The following is a 14,608-nucleotide window of genomic DNA, read 5'->3' as shown; positions in this document are numbered from 1 at the left end:
TCCTCTGCACACCCCAGATGTTGCTCAGAGATGGTGAAAAGGAAAAACAAAAATAATTCTCAGGCTGTTGTGCTAATGCTGTCACATATAAGGAATAATTATAATTATCACAGCATGATGAAACCAATAATTAATATTTATTTAGTCCTCCTGATAATTTGGATTATATATATATATATATATATTTGTTGGCAACCTTCAGTCTTGAGAGACTCTGGTATCGTGCTCTGAAAGGTGGTTTTGGAACATCGTCTAGTGTGGCTGAAAAGGCCAATTCGGGAGTGACAATCCCTTCCATACTGGGAGCAAGTGTAGTCTGTCCCTGGTCTGTCTCCCTGGCTATGGGCCTTCCTTCTTTGCCTCTTAGCCTCAGACTGTTGGCCAAGTGTCTCTTCAAACTGGGAAAGGCCATGCTGCACAGCCTACCTCCAAGCGGGCCGCTCACAGGCCAGGGTTTCCCACTTGTTGAGGTCCACTCCTAAGGCCTTCAGATCCCTCTTGCAGATGTCCTTGTATTGCAGCTGGGGTCTACCTGTAGGGCACTTTCCTTGCACGAGTTCTCCATAGAGGAGATCCATTGGGATCCGGCCATCATCCATTCTCACAACATGATTGAGCCAACGCAGGCGTCTCTGTTTCAGCAGTGCATACGTGCTATCAGTATCAGTATCAGTATTGGCAACCTTCAGTCTCGAAAGACTATGGTATCGCGCTCTGAAAGGTGGTTCTGGAACAGCGTCTAGTGTGGCTGAAAAGGCCAATCCGGGAGTGACAATCCCTTCCACACCGGGAGCAAGTGCAGTCTGTCCCTGGTCTGTCTCCCTGGCTATGGGCCTTCCTTCTTTGCCTCTTAGCCTCAGACTGTTGGCAAAGTGTCTCTTCAAACTGGGAAAGGCCATGCTGCACAGCCTGCCTCCAAGCGGGCCGCTCAGAGGCCAGGGTTTCCCACTTGTTGAGGTCCATCCCTAAGGCCTTCAGATCCCTCTTGCAGATGTCCTTGTATCGCAGCTGTGGTCTACCTGTAGGGCGCTTTCCTTGCACGAGTTCTCCATAGAGGAGATCCTTTGGGATCCGGCCATCATCCATTCTCACGACATGACCAAGCCAACGCAGGCGTCTCTGTTTCAGCAGTGAATACATGCTAGGGATTCCAGCACGTTCCAGGACTGTGTTGTTTGGAACTTTGTCCTGCCAGGTGATGCCGAGGATGCGTCGGAGGCAGCGCATGTGGAAAGCGCTCAGTTTCCTCTCCTGTTGTGAGCGAAGAGTCCATGACTCGCTGCAGTACAGAAGTGTACTCAGGATGCAAGCTCTGTAGACCTGGATCTTGGTATGTTCCGTCAGCTTCTTGTTGGACCAGACTCTCTTTGTGAGTCTGGAAAACGTGGTAGCTGCTTTACCGATGCGCTTGTTTAGCTCGGTATCGAGAGAATGTGTGTCGGAGATCGTTGAGCCAAGGTACACAAAGTCATGGACAACCTCCAGTTCATGCTCAGAGACTGTAATGCAGGGAGGTGAGTCCACATCCTGAACCATGACCTGTGTTTTCTTCAGGCTGATTGTCAGTCCAAAATCTTGGCAGGCCTTGCTAAAACGATCCACGAGCTGCTGGAGATCTTTGGCAGAGTGGGTAGTGACAGCTGCATCGTCGGCAAAGAGGAAGTCACGCAGACATTTCAGCTGGACTTTGGATTTTGCTCTCAGTCTGGAGAGGTTGAAGAGCTTTCCGTCTGATCTGGTCCAGAGATAGATGCCTTCTGTTGCAGTTCCAAAGGCCTGCTTCAGCAGGACAGCGAAGAAAATCCCAAACAAGGTTGGTGCAAGAACACAGCCCTGCTTCACTCCGCTTCGGATGTCAAAAGGGTCTGATGTGGAGCCATCGAAGACAACAGTGCCCTTCATGTCCTTGTGGAAAGATCTGATGATGCTGAGGAGCCTGGGTGGACATCCAATCTTGGGGAGAATCTTGAAGAGGCCGTCTCTGCTGACCAGGTCGAAAGCCTTTGTGAGATCTATGAAGGCTATAAAGAGTGGCTGTCGTTGTTCCCTGCATTTCTCCTGCAGTTGTCTAAGGGAGAATACCATATCAGTGGTGGACCTGTTGGCTCGGAATCCACACTGCGATTCTGGATAGACGCTCTCTGCAAGTACCTGGAGCCTCTTTAGTACAACTCGGGCAAACAGCTTTCCTACAACGCTAAGGAGAGAGATGCCGCGGTAGTTGTTGCAGTCACCCCTGTCACCTTTGTTCTTGTACAGCGTGATGATGTTTGCATCCCTCATGTCTTGAGGTACTCCACCTTCTCTCCAGCAGAGACAGAGGATTTCATGCAGCTCAGTGACTATGATCTCTTTGCAGCATTTTAGGACTTCAGCAGGGATGCTGTCTTTTCCAGGTGCCTTGCCAAAGGCAAGGGAGTCCAGGGCCACGTGAAGTTCTTCTAGGGTTGGTTCACTGTCAAGCTCTTCCAGCACAGGCAGGCACTCAATGTTGTTCAGTGCTTCTTTGGTGACTACATTTTCTCTGGAATATAGCTCAGAGTAGTGCTGCACCCAGCGTTCCATCTGCTGCACCCGATCCTGGATGACCTCGCCTGTGGCAGACTTCAGAGGGGCAATTTTCTTCTGTGTTGGACCTAGGGCCTGCTTGATACCATCATACATCCCCTTGATGTTGCCCGTGTCAGCTGCTATCTGTATCTCGGAACAGAGCTGGAGCCAGTAGTCGTTAGCACATCTCCTGGCAGTCTGTTGGACTTTGCTGCGAGCAGTTCGGAGGACCTGCAGGTTGCGCTCACTGGGACAGGCCTTGTATGCTGCTTGAGCTCTCCTCTTTTCCTCAATGACTGGTGTCAACTCCTCAGAGTGGGCTTCAAACCAGTCTGCCGCCTTGTTGGTCTTCTTGCCGAATATGGACAAGGCGGTGTTGTAAACGGTATTCTTGAAATGTTCCCATCTGTTGGATGCATTTGCGTCGGCCGGGCCTGGAAGAGATTCCTCAAGCGCTTGTGCAAATTCCTCCACTTTTCTCTGATCCCGGGTCTTGCTGGTATCAATGCGAGGTCTTCCTTCCTTTTTCGTGTGATACAGTCGCTTTGTTTGCAGTTTCACTCTGCTGCACACCAGGGAGTGGTCAGTGTCGCAGGCAGCACCATGATAACTGCGTGTGATCTTGATGCTGGGAAGGCTGGAGCGTCTGGTGAGGATCAGGTCGAGCTGGTGCCAGTGCTTTGATCTTGGATGTCTCCAAGAGACTCTATGTTGGGGCTTTGTGTTGAAGAATGTGTTGCTGACACAGAGACCGTGATGACAGCAAAACTCTAGCAGGCATTGGCCATTTTCGTTCATCCTCCCAGTGCCAAACTGACCTAAGCAAGTGGGCCATGAACTGTTATCAGCACCAACTCTAGCATAGAAATCGCCGAGGATGAACAATGGCTCTTTTACAGGGATTTTCTTGACAGTGGTGGCCAGGTCATCATAGAATTTGTCTTTGGCTTCTGCTGGAGACGACAGAGTCGGTGCATAAGCACTGATGAGAGTGATAGGTCCTGCTGATGACTGGAGCTGCAGGGACAAAATTCTTTCACTTCCCACAGTAGGTGGGATGATGGATTTCAGCAGGGTATTTCTGACCGCAAAGCCAACGCCATGTTCCCTGGTTTCGTTTGGTGGTTTTCCCTGCCAGAAAAATGAGAAATTTCTCTCCTTGACAGATCCGGAATCTGGCAGCCTAGTCTCTTGAAGGGCGACGATGTCCATCTGCAGTCTGCTCAGCTCCATGTCGATGACAGCTGTTTTGCGTGCGTCGTCTATTTCTTGCAGGTCATCAGAGAAGCCAGGTGTCATTGTCCTAACGTTCCAGGTGCCCAGCTTTAGGGCAGTAGTTTTCTGTTTTCTGTTGCATGGTGCAGAGTTGTCGATCCGCTTGTCGGTTTTCACCCTAAACCCCACGCACCCCATGAGGTTAACGGACCGTGGCGAGGCAACACCTTACTGGCTGGGGACTGCCCAGCTTAAGGCGGGCGGTAGCTGCCCAATGAGATGCAATGATCTCTCCCACCGTCGGAAGCAGCCCCTGGCGTCATGCTCTACGCCAATCGAGCAAAGACTTATAACCGGTAAACTGCTGCTTCCCGTGTTGTGCCGACACCGTATATATATATGTCATATGTGATATATATGTAATATGTGAATATAATATATACATACATACAGGAGAGGAAACTGAATGCTTTCCACATGCGCTGCCTCCGACGCATTCTTGGCATCACCTGGCAGGACAAAGTTCCAAACAACACAGTCCTGGAACGTGCTGGAATCCCTAGCATGTACGCACTGCTGAAACAGAGACGCCTGCGTTGGCTCGGTCATGTCCTGAGAACGGATGATAGCCGGATCCCAAAGGATCTCCTCTATGGAGAACTCGTGCAAGGAAAGAGCGCTACAGGTAGACCACAGCTGCAATACAAGGACATCTGCAAGAGGGATCTGAAGGCCTTAGGAGTGGACCTCAACAAGTGGGAAACCCTGGCCTCTGAGCGGCCTGCTTGGAGGCAAGCTGTGCAGCATGGCCTTTCCCAGTTTGAAGAGACACTTTGCCAACAGTCTGAGGCTAAGAGGCAAAGAAGGAAGGCCCATAGCCAGGGAGACAGACCAGGGACAGACTGCACTTGCTCCCAGTGTGGAAGGCATTGTCACTCCCGGATTGGCCTTTTCAGCCACACTAGACGCTGTTCCAGAACCACCTTTCAGAGCGCGATACCATAGTCTTTCAAGACTGAAGGTTGCCAACACGAATGTGAATATAATATATGATCATATATAATCATATAGATATATAATCATAAGTTTATATATAATCATAAGAACATATAATATTATACTATAGAATATATTATTCATATATAAAATTTGCATCCCTCATGTCTTGAGGTACTTCACCTTCTCTCCAGCAGAGACAGAGGATTTCTGCTGGAGAGAAGGTGAAGTACCTCAAGACATGAGGGATGCAAACATCATCACGCTGTACAAGAACAAAGGTGACAGCAGCTCATGGATCGTTTTAGCAAGGCCTGCCAAGATTTTGGACTGACAATCAGCCTGAAGAAAACACAGGTCATGGTTCAGGATGTGGACTCACCTCCCTGCATTACAATCTCTGAGCATGAACTGGAGGTTGTCCATGACTTTGTGTACCTTGGCTCAACGATCTCCGACACTCATTCTCTCGATACCGAGCTAAACAAGCGCATCGGTAAAGCAGCTACCACGTTTTCCAGACTCACAAAGAGAGTCTAGTCCAACAAGAAGCTGACGGAACATACCAAGATCCAGGTCTACAGAGCTTGCGTCCTGAGTACACTTCTGTACTGCAGCGAGTCATGGACTCTTCGCTCACAACAGGAGAGGAAACTGAGCGCTTTCCACATGCGCTGCCTCCGACGCATCCTTGGCATCACCTGGCAGGACAAAGTTCCAAACAACACAGTCCTGGAACGTGCTGGAATCCCTAGCATGTATTCACTGCTGAAACAGAGACGCCTGCGTTGGCTTGGTCATGTCGTGAGAATGGATGATGGCCGGATCCCAAAGGATCTCCTCTATGGAGAACTCGTGCAAGGAAAGCGCCCTACAGGTAGACCACAGCTGCGATACAAGGACATCTGCAAGAGGGATCTGAAGGCCTTAGGGATGGACCTCAACAAGTGGGAAACCCTGGCCTCTGAGCGGCCCGCTTGGAGGCAGGCTGTGCAGCATGGCCTTTCCCAGTTTGAAGAGACACTTTGCCAACAGTCTGAGGCTAAGAGGCAAAGAAGGAAGGCCCATAGCCAGGGAGACAGACCAGGGACAGACTGCACTTGCTCCCGGTGTGGAAGGGATTGTCACTCCCGGATTGGCCTTTTCAGCCACACTAGACGCTGTTCCAGAACCACCTTTCAGAGCGCGATACCATAGTCTTTCGAGACTGAAGTTTGCCAATACAATATAAAATTATATATATAGTATTTCATTACAATTGTGTAATGAAAATTATATAGACAATGTATAATTACATTATATAATATATATTTATATATATATAAATTGTATATATATTATATAACATTATGTTATGTATTATAATATATATTTTATAGAGATAAAAATATATATTATATATTTATTTTATATATATTTTATCAATCTACACATTGTATCCTATAGAACTGCATTGCATTTATTGCCACTCTGTCACCTGTGAGGCTCAAGCCCCGCCCACTGCTGCCCTCCCTCCGCTTTGGCCCCGCCCCCTGGCAGGTCACAAACACACCCCCTTCGCTCCTGCGCCAGACTGCCTCTCGCCGCGGGGCATGCTGGGAGGCGTAGTCCTCTTCCCTCCGTGCCTTGGCGACGGGGTTCGGAGAAGACTGCGTTTCCCGGCGTGCTCTGCGGCCCGTCAGTCAGAGAGCCCGCACGGCTGTTGTGGAGGGCGGGACTTCCGGCCTGAGGGGAGCGATGGAGGCGAGAGCGGCGGCGGGGATGCGGTGGAGGCGGCGGACGGGAGGGCCGTAGGGACGAGGCGGCTACCAGCGGCGGGGAGCCTGGGCCCTTCGCGCTCAGGATGTTCGGGCGCTCGCGCAGCTGGGGCGGCGGCGGACACGGCAAGGCCTCGCGCAACATCCACTCGCTCGACCACCTCAAGTGAGTCCGGGGGCGTGGCTTGTCAGAGGGGGCGTGGCTTGGCGGTCACCTGACCCTGCGGCTCCCTTACCTGAGCCCACAAAGACCCCACGTGTCGCCAGGAGACCCCAGGCCACTGTCCTGCCCAAACTTACCTGGGAGTAAGCCCCATTGACTAGAATGGGGCTTACCTCTGAGTAGACCCCCAGGCTGGAGTTCTGCGACTGCAGTCCTGCCCACACTTACCTGGGAGAAAGCCCCATGAACTAGAATGGGACTTAATTCTGAGTAGATGCTCATAGGGTTGGACTATTAGGTGCGATCCTAGCCACACTTACATGGGAGGAAACTCCATTGACTGTAATGGGGCTTACTTCTGAGTACACAAGCATAGGATTGAGCTCTTAGGCTGCCACTCCCTTGCTCCTGGCATTCTGAGGTAGCCTACCACATCCAGTGGCAGGAAGTTCCACAGGCACTGTCTTCACGAGGGCCATCGCTCTGGGCATCCCCAGATCTGGTGGCCACGAGTTCCACAGATTCATGATGTACTGTGTGAAGAAGGACCTCCCCTTTTGCCTGTCCTAAATCTCCCACTCATAAGCATGTCCATTGAATCAGGCCAAAGGCCAACCTGGTCCAGCTTCCTGGATCTCACAGTGGCCCACCATATGCCTCCTGGAGCACACAGGACCACAAGAGACCTGCACCCTGGTTCCCTGCCTTGAACCTGGCCTTCTGAGACATCCTATTTCTAAGACCAGGAGGCTACATATACCCATCATGGCTTGAAACCTGTGATGGACCTTTCCTCCAGAAATCTGTCCAGTCCCCTTTTCAAGGCATCCAGGCCAGATGCAGTGCTGCAGGTTGAGTATCCCTTATCTGAACTGCTTGGGATGGGGAGGTGTTTGGATTTTGATCTTGATTTCAGAATAGGTGCATAACTATAATGGAGCAGTGCTTCCTCTTGCCCTTCTCATGTTACCCATAAGCAGTGTCTGCTGGTCTGTTTTTCAGCAACATCCTGTATACATTACAGTGTCATGCCATAAAGCATGAAACTGTAGTTTAAAGCAGCCTATGACAAAACAGGAACTGCATTGTGGGCCCAGTCTAATCCAGCATAGAATTGGTCTCATAGGCTGCCACTCGTCTGCTTCTGGTATTCTGAGGTAGCCTACCGCATCCAGTGGCAAGGGGTTCCACATGCACTGTCTTCATGAGGGTCATCACTCTGGGCATCCCCAGATCTGGTGGCCATGAGTTCCACAGATTCATGATGCACTGTGTGAAGATGTGCTGTCCTGAATCTCTCACTCATACAGTGTTGTTGCAGCCGCAGTGCAGCTCGGCACTAAGGAAACAGATGTTCCTTTTCCTTGAGGAGGCCTCCGTGACCACCCCCCCACCTCAGGATGCAACACATGCCCTGTTGGCACAGCTGCATCAGCGCTGGAAAGCTGCATAGGATTGGGCCCTTAGTTGCAACTTTCAGTTCAGCAACACAGTCGTGACTCAAAGGAAGTGTGTGTATTTGTGCGTGAGTCATACCTCACCATTGAGGTTGCAAACTAATCAGAGCTGTTAGCATCTAGCAAAGCAATTGGAGTGCCAAAATATTCACTGTTGCGTATACGTTTACCTGGAGACACTTGGCCAACAGATTGAGGCAAAGAGGCAAAGAAGGAAGGCCCATAGCCAGGGAGACAGACCAGGGACAGACTGCACTTGCTCCCGGTGTGGAAGGGATTGTCACTCCCGAATTGGCCTTTTCAGCCACACTAGACGCTGTTCCAGAACCACCATTCAGAGCGCGATACCATAGTCTTTCGAGACTGAAGGTTGCCAACACAACACAATGTGGTATTAAGAACATAAGAAGAGCCCTGCTGGATCAGGCCAAAGGCCCATCTAGTCCAGCTTCCTGTATCTCACAGTGGTCTACCAAATGCCCCAGGGAGCACACAAGACAACAGACACAACCTGCGGCCTGGTGCCCTCCCCTGCATCTGGCAATCAGAGGCAGCCTGCCTCTAAAACCAAGAGCTTGCACATACCTACTATGATGTGTAACCTGTAATGAACTTCTCCTCCAGAAATTTGTCCATAGCATATCCACAGGCTGTGTTGCTTGGAGCCTTGTGGCACTTTCAGTGCAATGCTATGCAGGACTACTCAGAAGGAAGTCACCGTCTGATCCATGGGGCTTACTCCCAGGAAAGTGTGTATAGGATTGCAGCCTTAAAGGGTGATGTGTTTATTGTAGCAGAAGCTTTCCTGACCAGAGTAATTCTCAGCTGCAAGTCTGTATATACATAGAGAAGGAGGAGGAAAAAGTCTGTAAACAATATACCCACAATGCTGTTATTGTTGGGCTTGTTTTTATGTTTTCTCTTTGTTGTGAGCTTGTTTGGCTGTTTCCTTCCAAAACAGAAAAGCAGCGTGGAAATATTTTCACACACACCCCACTCTGTACCTCTCACACAGAGGTATTGCCACTCACTACAGCTCTAAGGGCTCAATCCTACCCAGTTTTCCGGTGCAGCCATGCCAATGGGGCATGCAATGCATCCTGTGGTGGAGAATCCTTCACAGAGACCTCCTCGGAGTATGGGAACACGTGTTCCCTTACCTCGGGGCTGCATTGCACCAGGGCTTGAAAGTTGGATAGGATTGGGCCCTAAATTAGCACAGGAAAGAAAGAGCATGTTATTGGCAGTTGGGGCTGCTGTGATTAATTGCTGGACTTACCTTTTATTTATATGACATTGAATTGTCACGTGCAAGACCAGCACTTATGAGCCCGACAAAGTCCCTGTCAAACTGTAGACCCAGACATCATCAGCAGTTACTTCTGGGTTCATGCCTGGAGAAACAGCCCAAAAATCACATAAAACTGGCGAGGAAGGGCGGGTGGGCCCTTCTGCAACTCTGCAAGTAACCCAGCAGGTTGCGTATGTGGGGGTGGGGTGGGAGGGTGGGTGTGTCCCCCTTCTCTGACTGATTTTATTTATTGTGGTTGTTTATACTTAACAGTATGTAGGTTAGTGACTGATGATGCAGAGAGATTCGAAGTTATTAAGTTCATTGTTTCCAACTTGCCTTTGTCTATAGTGTATAATTACTGGATTCCAGATTAGGAACTGGGAGTTCCAAGAGGCTGCTTTGAAATCCAGCTGTCTCTCTGATCAAGGCAGATGTCAAAACATCTAGCTAAGTCTTGCTCACACTGTCCTTCCATTGGCAGTTACTTACTTATGACTTGCTACTTCCTACTAGGACCTAGAGCCTGTCTGAACACAGCTCTGCTGAGAAGCCTTTCGGTTCCTGGGGGGTTATGTGTGTGGGATCGCAGGATTCAGGCAACCGAGGGTGGCAAGATTAGAACCTGGTTGTGTGTGTTCTCTTGTGTAAAAGTGTGGTTTGCAGAGTTTGTACGTGCCACTTGTACTCTCTCTCTCTCTGTTTGTGTGTCTCTCACTACATTGAACCACCGTGAGAATCTTGTAAGGTCGAAATAGAGGGGATCCTTGTACAGTGATGGAATGGATGCAGGATTTGGGCCCTGGGGACCAGGAATTCCTTCTTGTGAGAGCCAAATGTTATATCCCAACTTTGAATTTCTTTTCTGAGACTGCTGTGAAGATGAATGACTAGCAGTGCAGTTCTGTGCCTCTTTATTTGATAGCATGATCCATACTAGATGATCCACCAGTGCAGCAGCTGGAGGAGTGGCAGGAGGGTAGTACAGAGGTGGGGAGGAGGTGTTTGGGGTGGAGGAGGGCAGCATGGGGGTGAATCGGGCCCAGGAGGGGGGTGAGACTGGCAGAGGCCTTTTCTGCCATATCCTATCCTTCCTTCCCGGCCTGGCAGCCTTCCACAGGGCTGCCTCGACTTCCTCCAGCTAAACGGCTGGCGGAGATCCAAGCAGCCCCAGTGGGCGGGCTGGGGTGTTTCCCAGGCTAAGGGGAAAAATATCCCCTTAACCCTGAGGAGGCCTCCAACTTGCTTCTGATGAGCGCTGGATACAGCAAAGGCCATGCGGCTCCACTGCATCAGCACTTGTTAGGATGGAACATTGAGTGCAGTGGGGTTGGCTCTCAAGGAATTGTGACTGGCCTTCTGTTAGTTTCATGTATACCCTGCCTTTCTGCACTGATGCACACTTGGCTGATAGATTTGAGGCATGTGAAATTCTGGGAGCATTTTTTATGTAGCTATTAGTGCTGCAGTTGGTTTAAGGTGATTCATTGCAGTGAACAAGCTGGTTCTCAGTTAGCCTGCAGGTGAGTCAGTGGTTTGGACTTTTTGTAGGCAAGCGACAAGCAGAAGTATTTCACTTGCTGCGTTATAAATGCCGCCCCAAAACACGTGGCTGTTTACTTCTAGCTGCTAATTTGAACCTCCATGCTCAGCTGCTACCTCTGCAATACCAGGTGCAGAGGTAAATGCAATTGACCTCTCCAATACAAGGTGCTAGGGACAAACCATGTTGAGGGTTGTGGCCTTCATCCCCCATTTGTGGACTTTCTCCGGAGGCATTTGCCTGGTTCTCTTGGAAACTGTCTGTGCTCTTCTTGGCTTGATCCCACAAAGCAGAGTTAATCAAGGTGCTTTGATGCTTGACGATGGCCGTGGGGTGAACTGTGCTCTGATTTTATTCCACTTCATAGTAATGTTTTGGGAGGGTGCTATTTAAGAAGGGTAACATGCTTTGCTGCTTTGTGAGATGGTGGATTAGAAGTCCTACTGAAATGGAAAATTCAGTAATTTTCCATTTGTAAATGTAATGATTAACACTTTCAAAAGTATCCACAGATGTGGCTCAGTAGAATCCACTCATGCTGTCCTCTAGTTTGCCACATAAAATACTGGAATGGTTTTTGGCAAGTCTTGTGTACCCAGCCTGGTGAAGCATACTTCTTCCTAGAATGGATAAACTGATGCATAGAAGAGCATAAGCCACGTGAAACTTTAGGGCACGATTGACATTTTGAAAATGGGTGGCTGTTGTGGAGCAGTGTAGGAGAGAGCTGTTGGTTTTAGCAGTAACCTTCAACAGGGCACTTTTGCAGCAAACTCCCAAATCTTCCAGCCAAAATCAGATTGGGCCACCGCTTTCTTAAAATGAAAGAGGGAAGTCGAACAGAGGTTTCAGTCAGTCTGGTGAACAAATCATAAGAAGAGCCCCGCTGGATCAGGCCAAAGGCCCATCTAGTCCAGCTTCCTGTATCTCACAGCGGCCCACCAAGCCCACCAAATGCTTCAGGGAGCGCATAAGACAACAGACACAACTTGTGTCCTGGTGCCCTCCCTTGCATCTACTAATCCAGTAAGGGTGCTTCTTTAGGAAAGTGCAGAAAGTGGTGATGACGGAAGATGTGTGGTCCACGTATTGAGGGATAAGACCTAATAATATTAAATGAAAGAAGACTCAAAAGTCAGATGCAATGTTTTCTTGTTGGTTTTTAGTTCATTGATTTTTTTTTCCCCCTCCAAGCCACCCCAGGGCTTCTCGGAAGCGTTTTCATCAAGGAAAGGATCAGTAATGGCCACCTGCCTTCCCTGAAAGAAAGCTTCCCCCCAGTGCCAATCTTCTCCTGCAAGGTGCAGCCGCAAAAATGGTTGGGCATGTCCTAAGGCACACTCTCATTTCACAAGATGCACTTGTGAGTGCCCCAGCAGTCCTGGCCAGGATGCTCTGTGAATGGAGCAACCCCTGCACTGCACTTTTTGGTTTCTGGTAGAAGAGTCCATGCAGGAGGGGTTACCTGGTGGTTGAATATTGTGTTAAGACTGCTGGTTGGGTAGCTGTCGGTTATTATTGACTCAATCTTCCATGCTGGAGCTTCTCATAAAGCTGAACCAAGTTATGGCAGCTTTTCTCAAAAAATAGTTCAGTACAGAATAACTCTCTCCTGTTGATTGTTGCTATTCACTTTAAAAAAAAAAAGAAGTGACTGAGGGCCCAGTCCTATCCAAATTTCCAGCATTGATGCAGCCACAGTGCAGCCCCAAGGTAAGGGAACAGATGTTCGCTTACTTTGTGGAGCCTTCCACAACCGTTTCCCTACCACAGGGTGTAGCGCATGCCCCATTGGCATGGTTGCATCAGTGCTGGGAAACTGGATAGGATTGGGCCCTGAGGTGTTTCAGAATACTTGCAGGCAGTCTTAACTTTTTTTCTTGTCTCTTTCAGGTACATGTATCACGTTCTAACCAAAAATACCACTGTAACCGATCACAACCGCAACCTATTGGTGGAGACCATTCGATCTATAACGGAGATCCTCATATGGGGAGACCAAAATGACAGTTCAGTGTTTGAGTAAGAGCTTTTCAGCATTTGTCTTTGTATATAGCAGTATGAATTCTGAGTTGCCGGTCAGCTATAACCAAAAGGGTGGGGGGATTTCCATCCCGACCCTATCCATGTTTACTTGGAAGTCTCTCTGAGTTCATTGGGATAAATCGCCAAGAAAATGGCTGTGTGAATAATTGATTTAAATCGTATTTTCCGAACCACAATACTTACTAAATTTCTGCCCAACGTTGCATATACGCAACAGGGACCAAATGTATACACCTGTGGTCTGGGCAAAAATATGTTCGTAGGTTACTTGACCTGCAAAGTGTGTTAGTCTGCAGTTAAATAGACCTTGCAGGAGCTTGTGCTGTTCTTGAGTTTCACTTCTGCTCTTCTGCGTGGCAAGGCAAGTGCATTTTGTCTCCATTTCAGGCCTTCCCCAGAAGTCCAAATTAGCAAACAGCCTGCCACTTCCCCTTGTTGCAGCCAGTGTACCTTTGTCTGTTTTAGAGGCAGCTAAGGGCCCTGACCGTGTTCAGAAACAAGGTTTCTGGTTAATGGGCAGGTCAGTTTCATTTTCGCAGGTTGAAAGGAGAAAGGACACTGTCTCATCGCTTGATAGATAGCGATTGAATATTCCTAACGTGGGAACTGAGCAGAGCACGGTAATGAAACGGCATAGAAGTTGTGTGCACCAGAGTTCTCCACTTCGCCCACCTGAGTACGGATCCCAGCATCCTACAGGGTAGTACCTCCTGGGGCAAAGTGTCTGAAGGTGCTTGCCGTGGTCTGCATACCCGCACACCCTCTCCCTTATCAAGCCGATAACAACAGTATAGTACTATATATAATCTGTGGCACCATGTTCATAATGTTGAGCCTCTAAAAGTTATTTTCCCCATAATTCTTTATTGACATGGGAAAGCAGCCTGTAGGGTTGATGTATTTGATTGAGAGCTTCTGGTTCCATTTCGACTGCAGGTTAAAAGACCTGTATTCAGTTTTTAAAACAAAGAGAAGCTAGGGATCATTTTTTTAAAATCTGATTTAAATTTTAAAAAAAAACACCTTTATTCAAATCATTGATTTTTGTCTACCTTGATTACTGGTAGTAAGGGGACATGAGGTTAGCTCTAGAGAACGAAAATATTTTTGCCTTGATCCTAACCCCATACCTTGGTAGTAAGTGAGTTATTGGACTGTGACCTCACACATACTTGGAATGATTCTTGTTGAAATCCAAGGGAACAGCTTCCCAATTGCCATGGTTAGAACCGAAGTACTACAGTACAGAGGGGCTGCAGCTCTATAGGCAGCAGGTTTGGGGGGAGGGGGGAGGTCTTACCATTGAGGTCTTCTATTATTCACCTCAATGGAAGATATCATTTGGAATTTTTTGCCTTGGCACCCAAACATATTGACTCTTCCTTTACTCCTGGGAAATTGTTTTGTGAGCCATTGTGGGTCCCCGAGGGATATAACTTGCTTTTTCTCAGTGCTGAATTTTTCAAATAATTTGCAGAGGAGAGGTTTATTCTTTCTCAAGAATTCTGAATTTTAATATTTTTTAAAAAAACAACAACTGGTTAAGGCTCCAAACCTGTCCACACTTTCCTGGGAATAAGCTCCATGACT

At 48.6% G+C, this 14,608-nt stretch overlaps 1 protein-coding gene across 2 annotated transcripts in view; it reads left to right on the top strand.

Annotated features, from left to right (window-relative positions):
* Positions 1-6,509: 6,509 nt before the first annotated feature.
* CLEC16A (C-type lectin domain containing 16A) overlaps positions 6,510-14,608 on the top strand; it is an 82,237-nt gene continuing 74,138 nt past the window's right edge. For both annotated transcript variants that reach the window (XM_066640519.1, XM_066640520.1), the window contains exons 1-2: positions 6,510-6,684; positions 12,866-12,994. In XM_066640519.1, coding sequence (XP_066496616.1) covers positions 6,605-6,684; positions 12,866-12,994 — 209 coding nt within the window. In that variant the 5' untranslated portion in view covers positions 6,510-6,604. The remainder of the gene's footprint in view (positions 6,685-12,865; positions 12,995-14,608) is intronic.

This window comes from Tiliqua scincoides, chromosome 13 (assembly GCF_035046505.1).
Source record: "Tiliqua scincoides isolate rTilSci1 chromosome 13, rTilSci1.hap2, whole genome shotgun sequence".
Lineage (NCBI taxonomy): Eukaryota > Metazoa > Chordata > Lepidosauria > Squamata > Scincidae > Tiliqua > Tiliqua scincoides.
The sequence above is the reverse complement of the archived record's forward strand: the minus strand, read 5'-3'. Positions and strand labels throughout refer to the sequence as shown.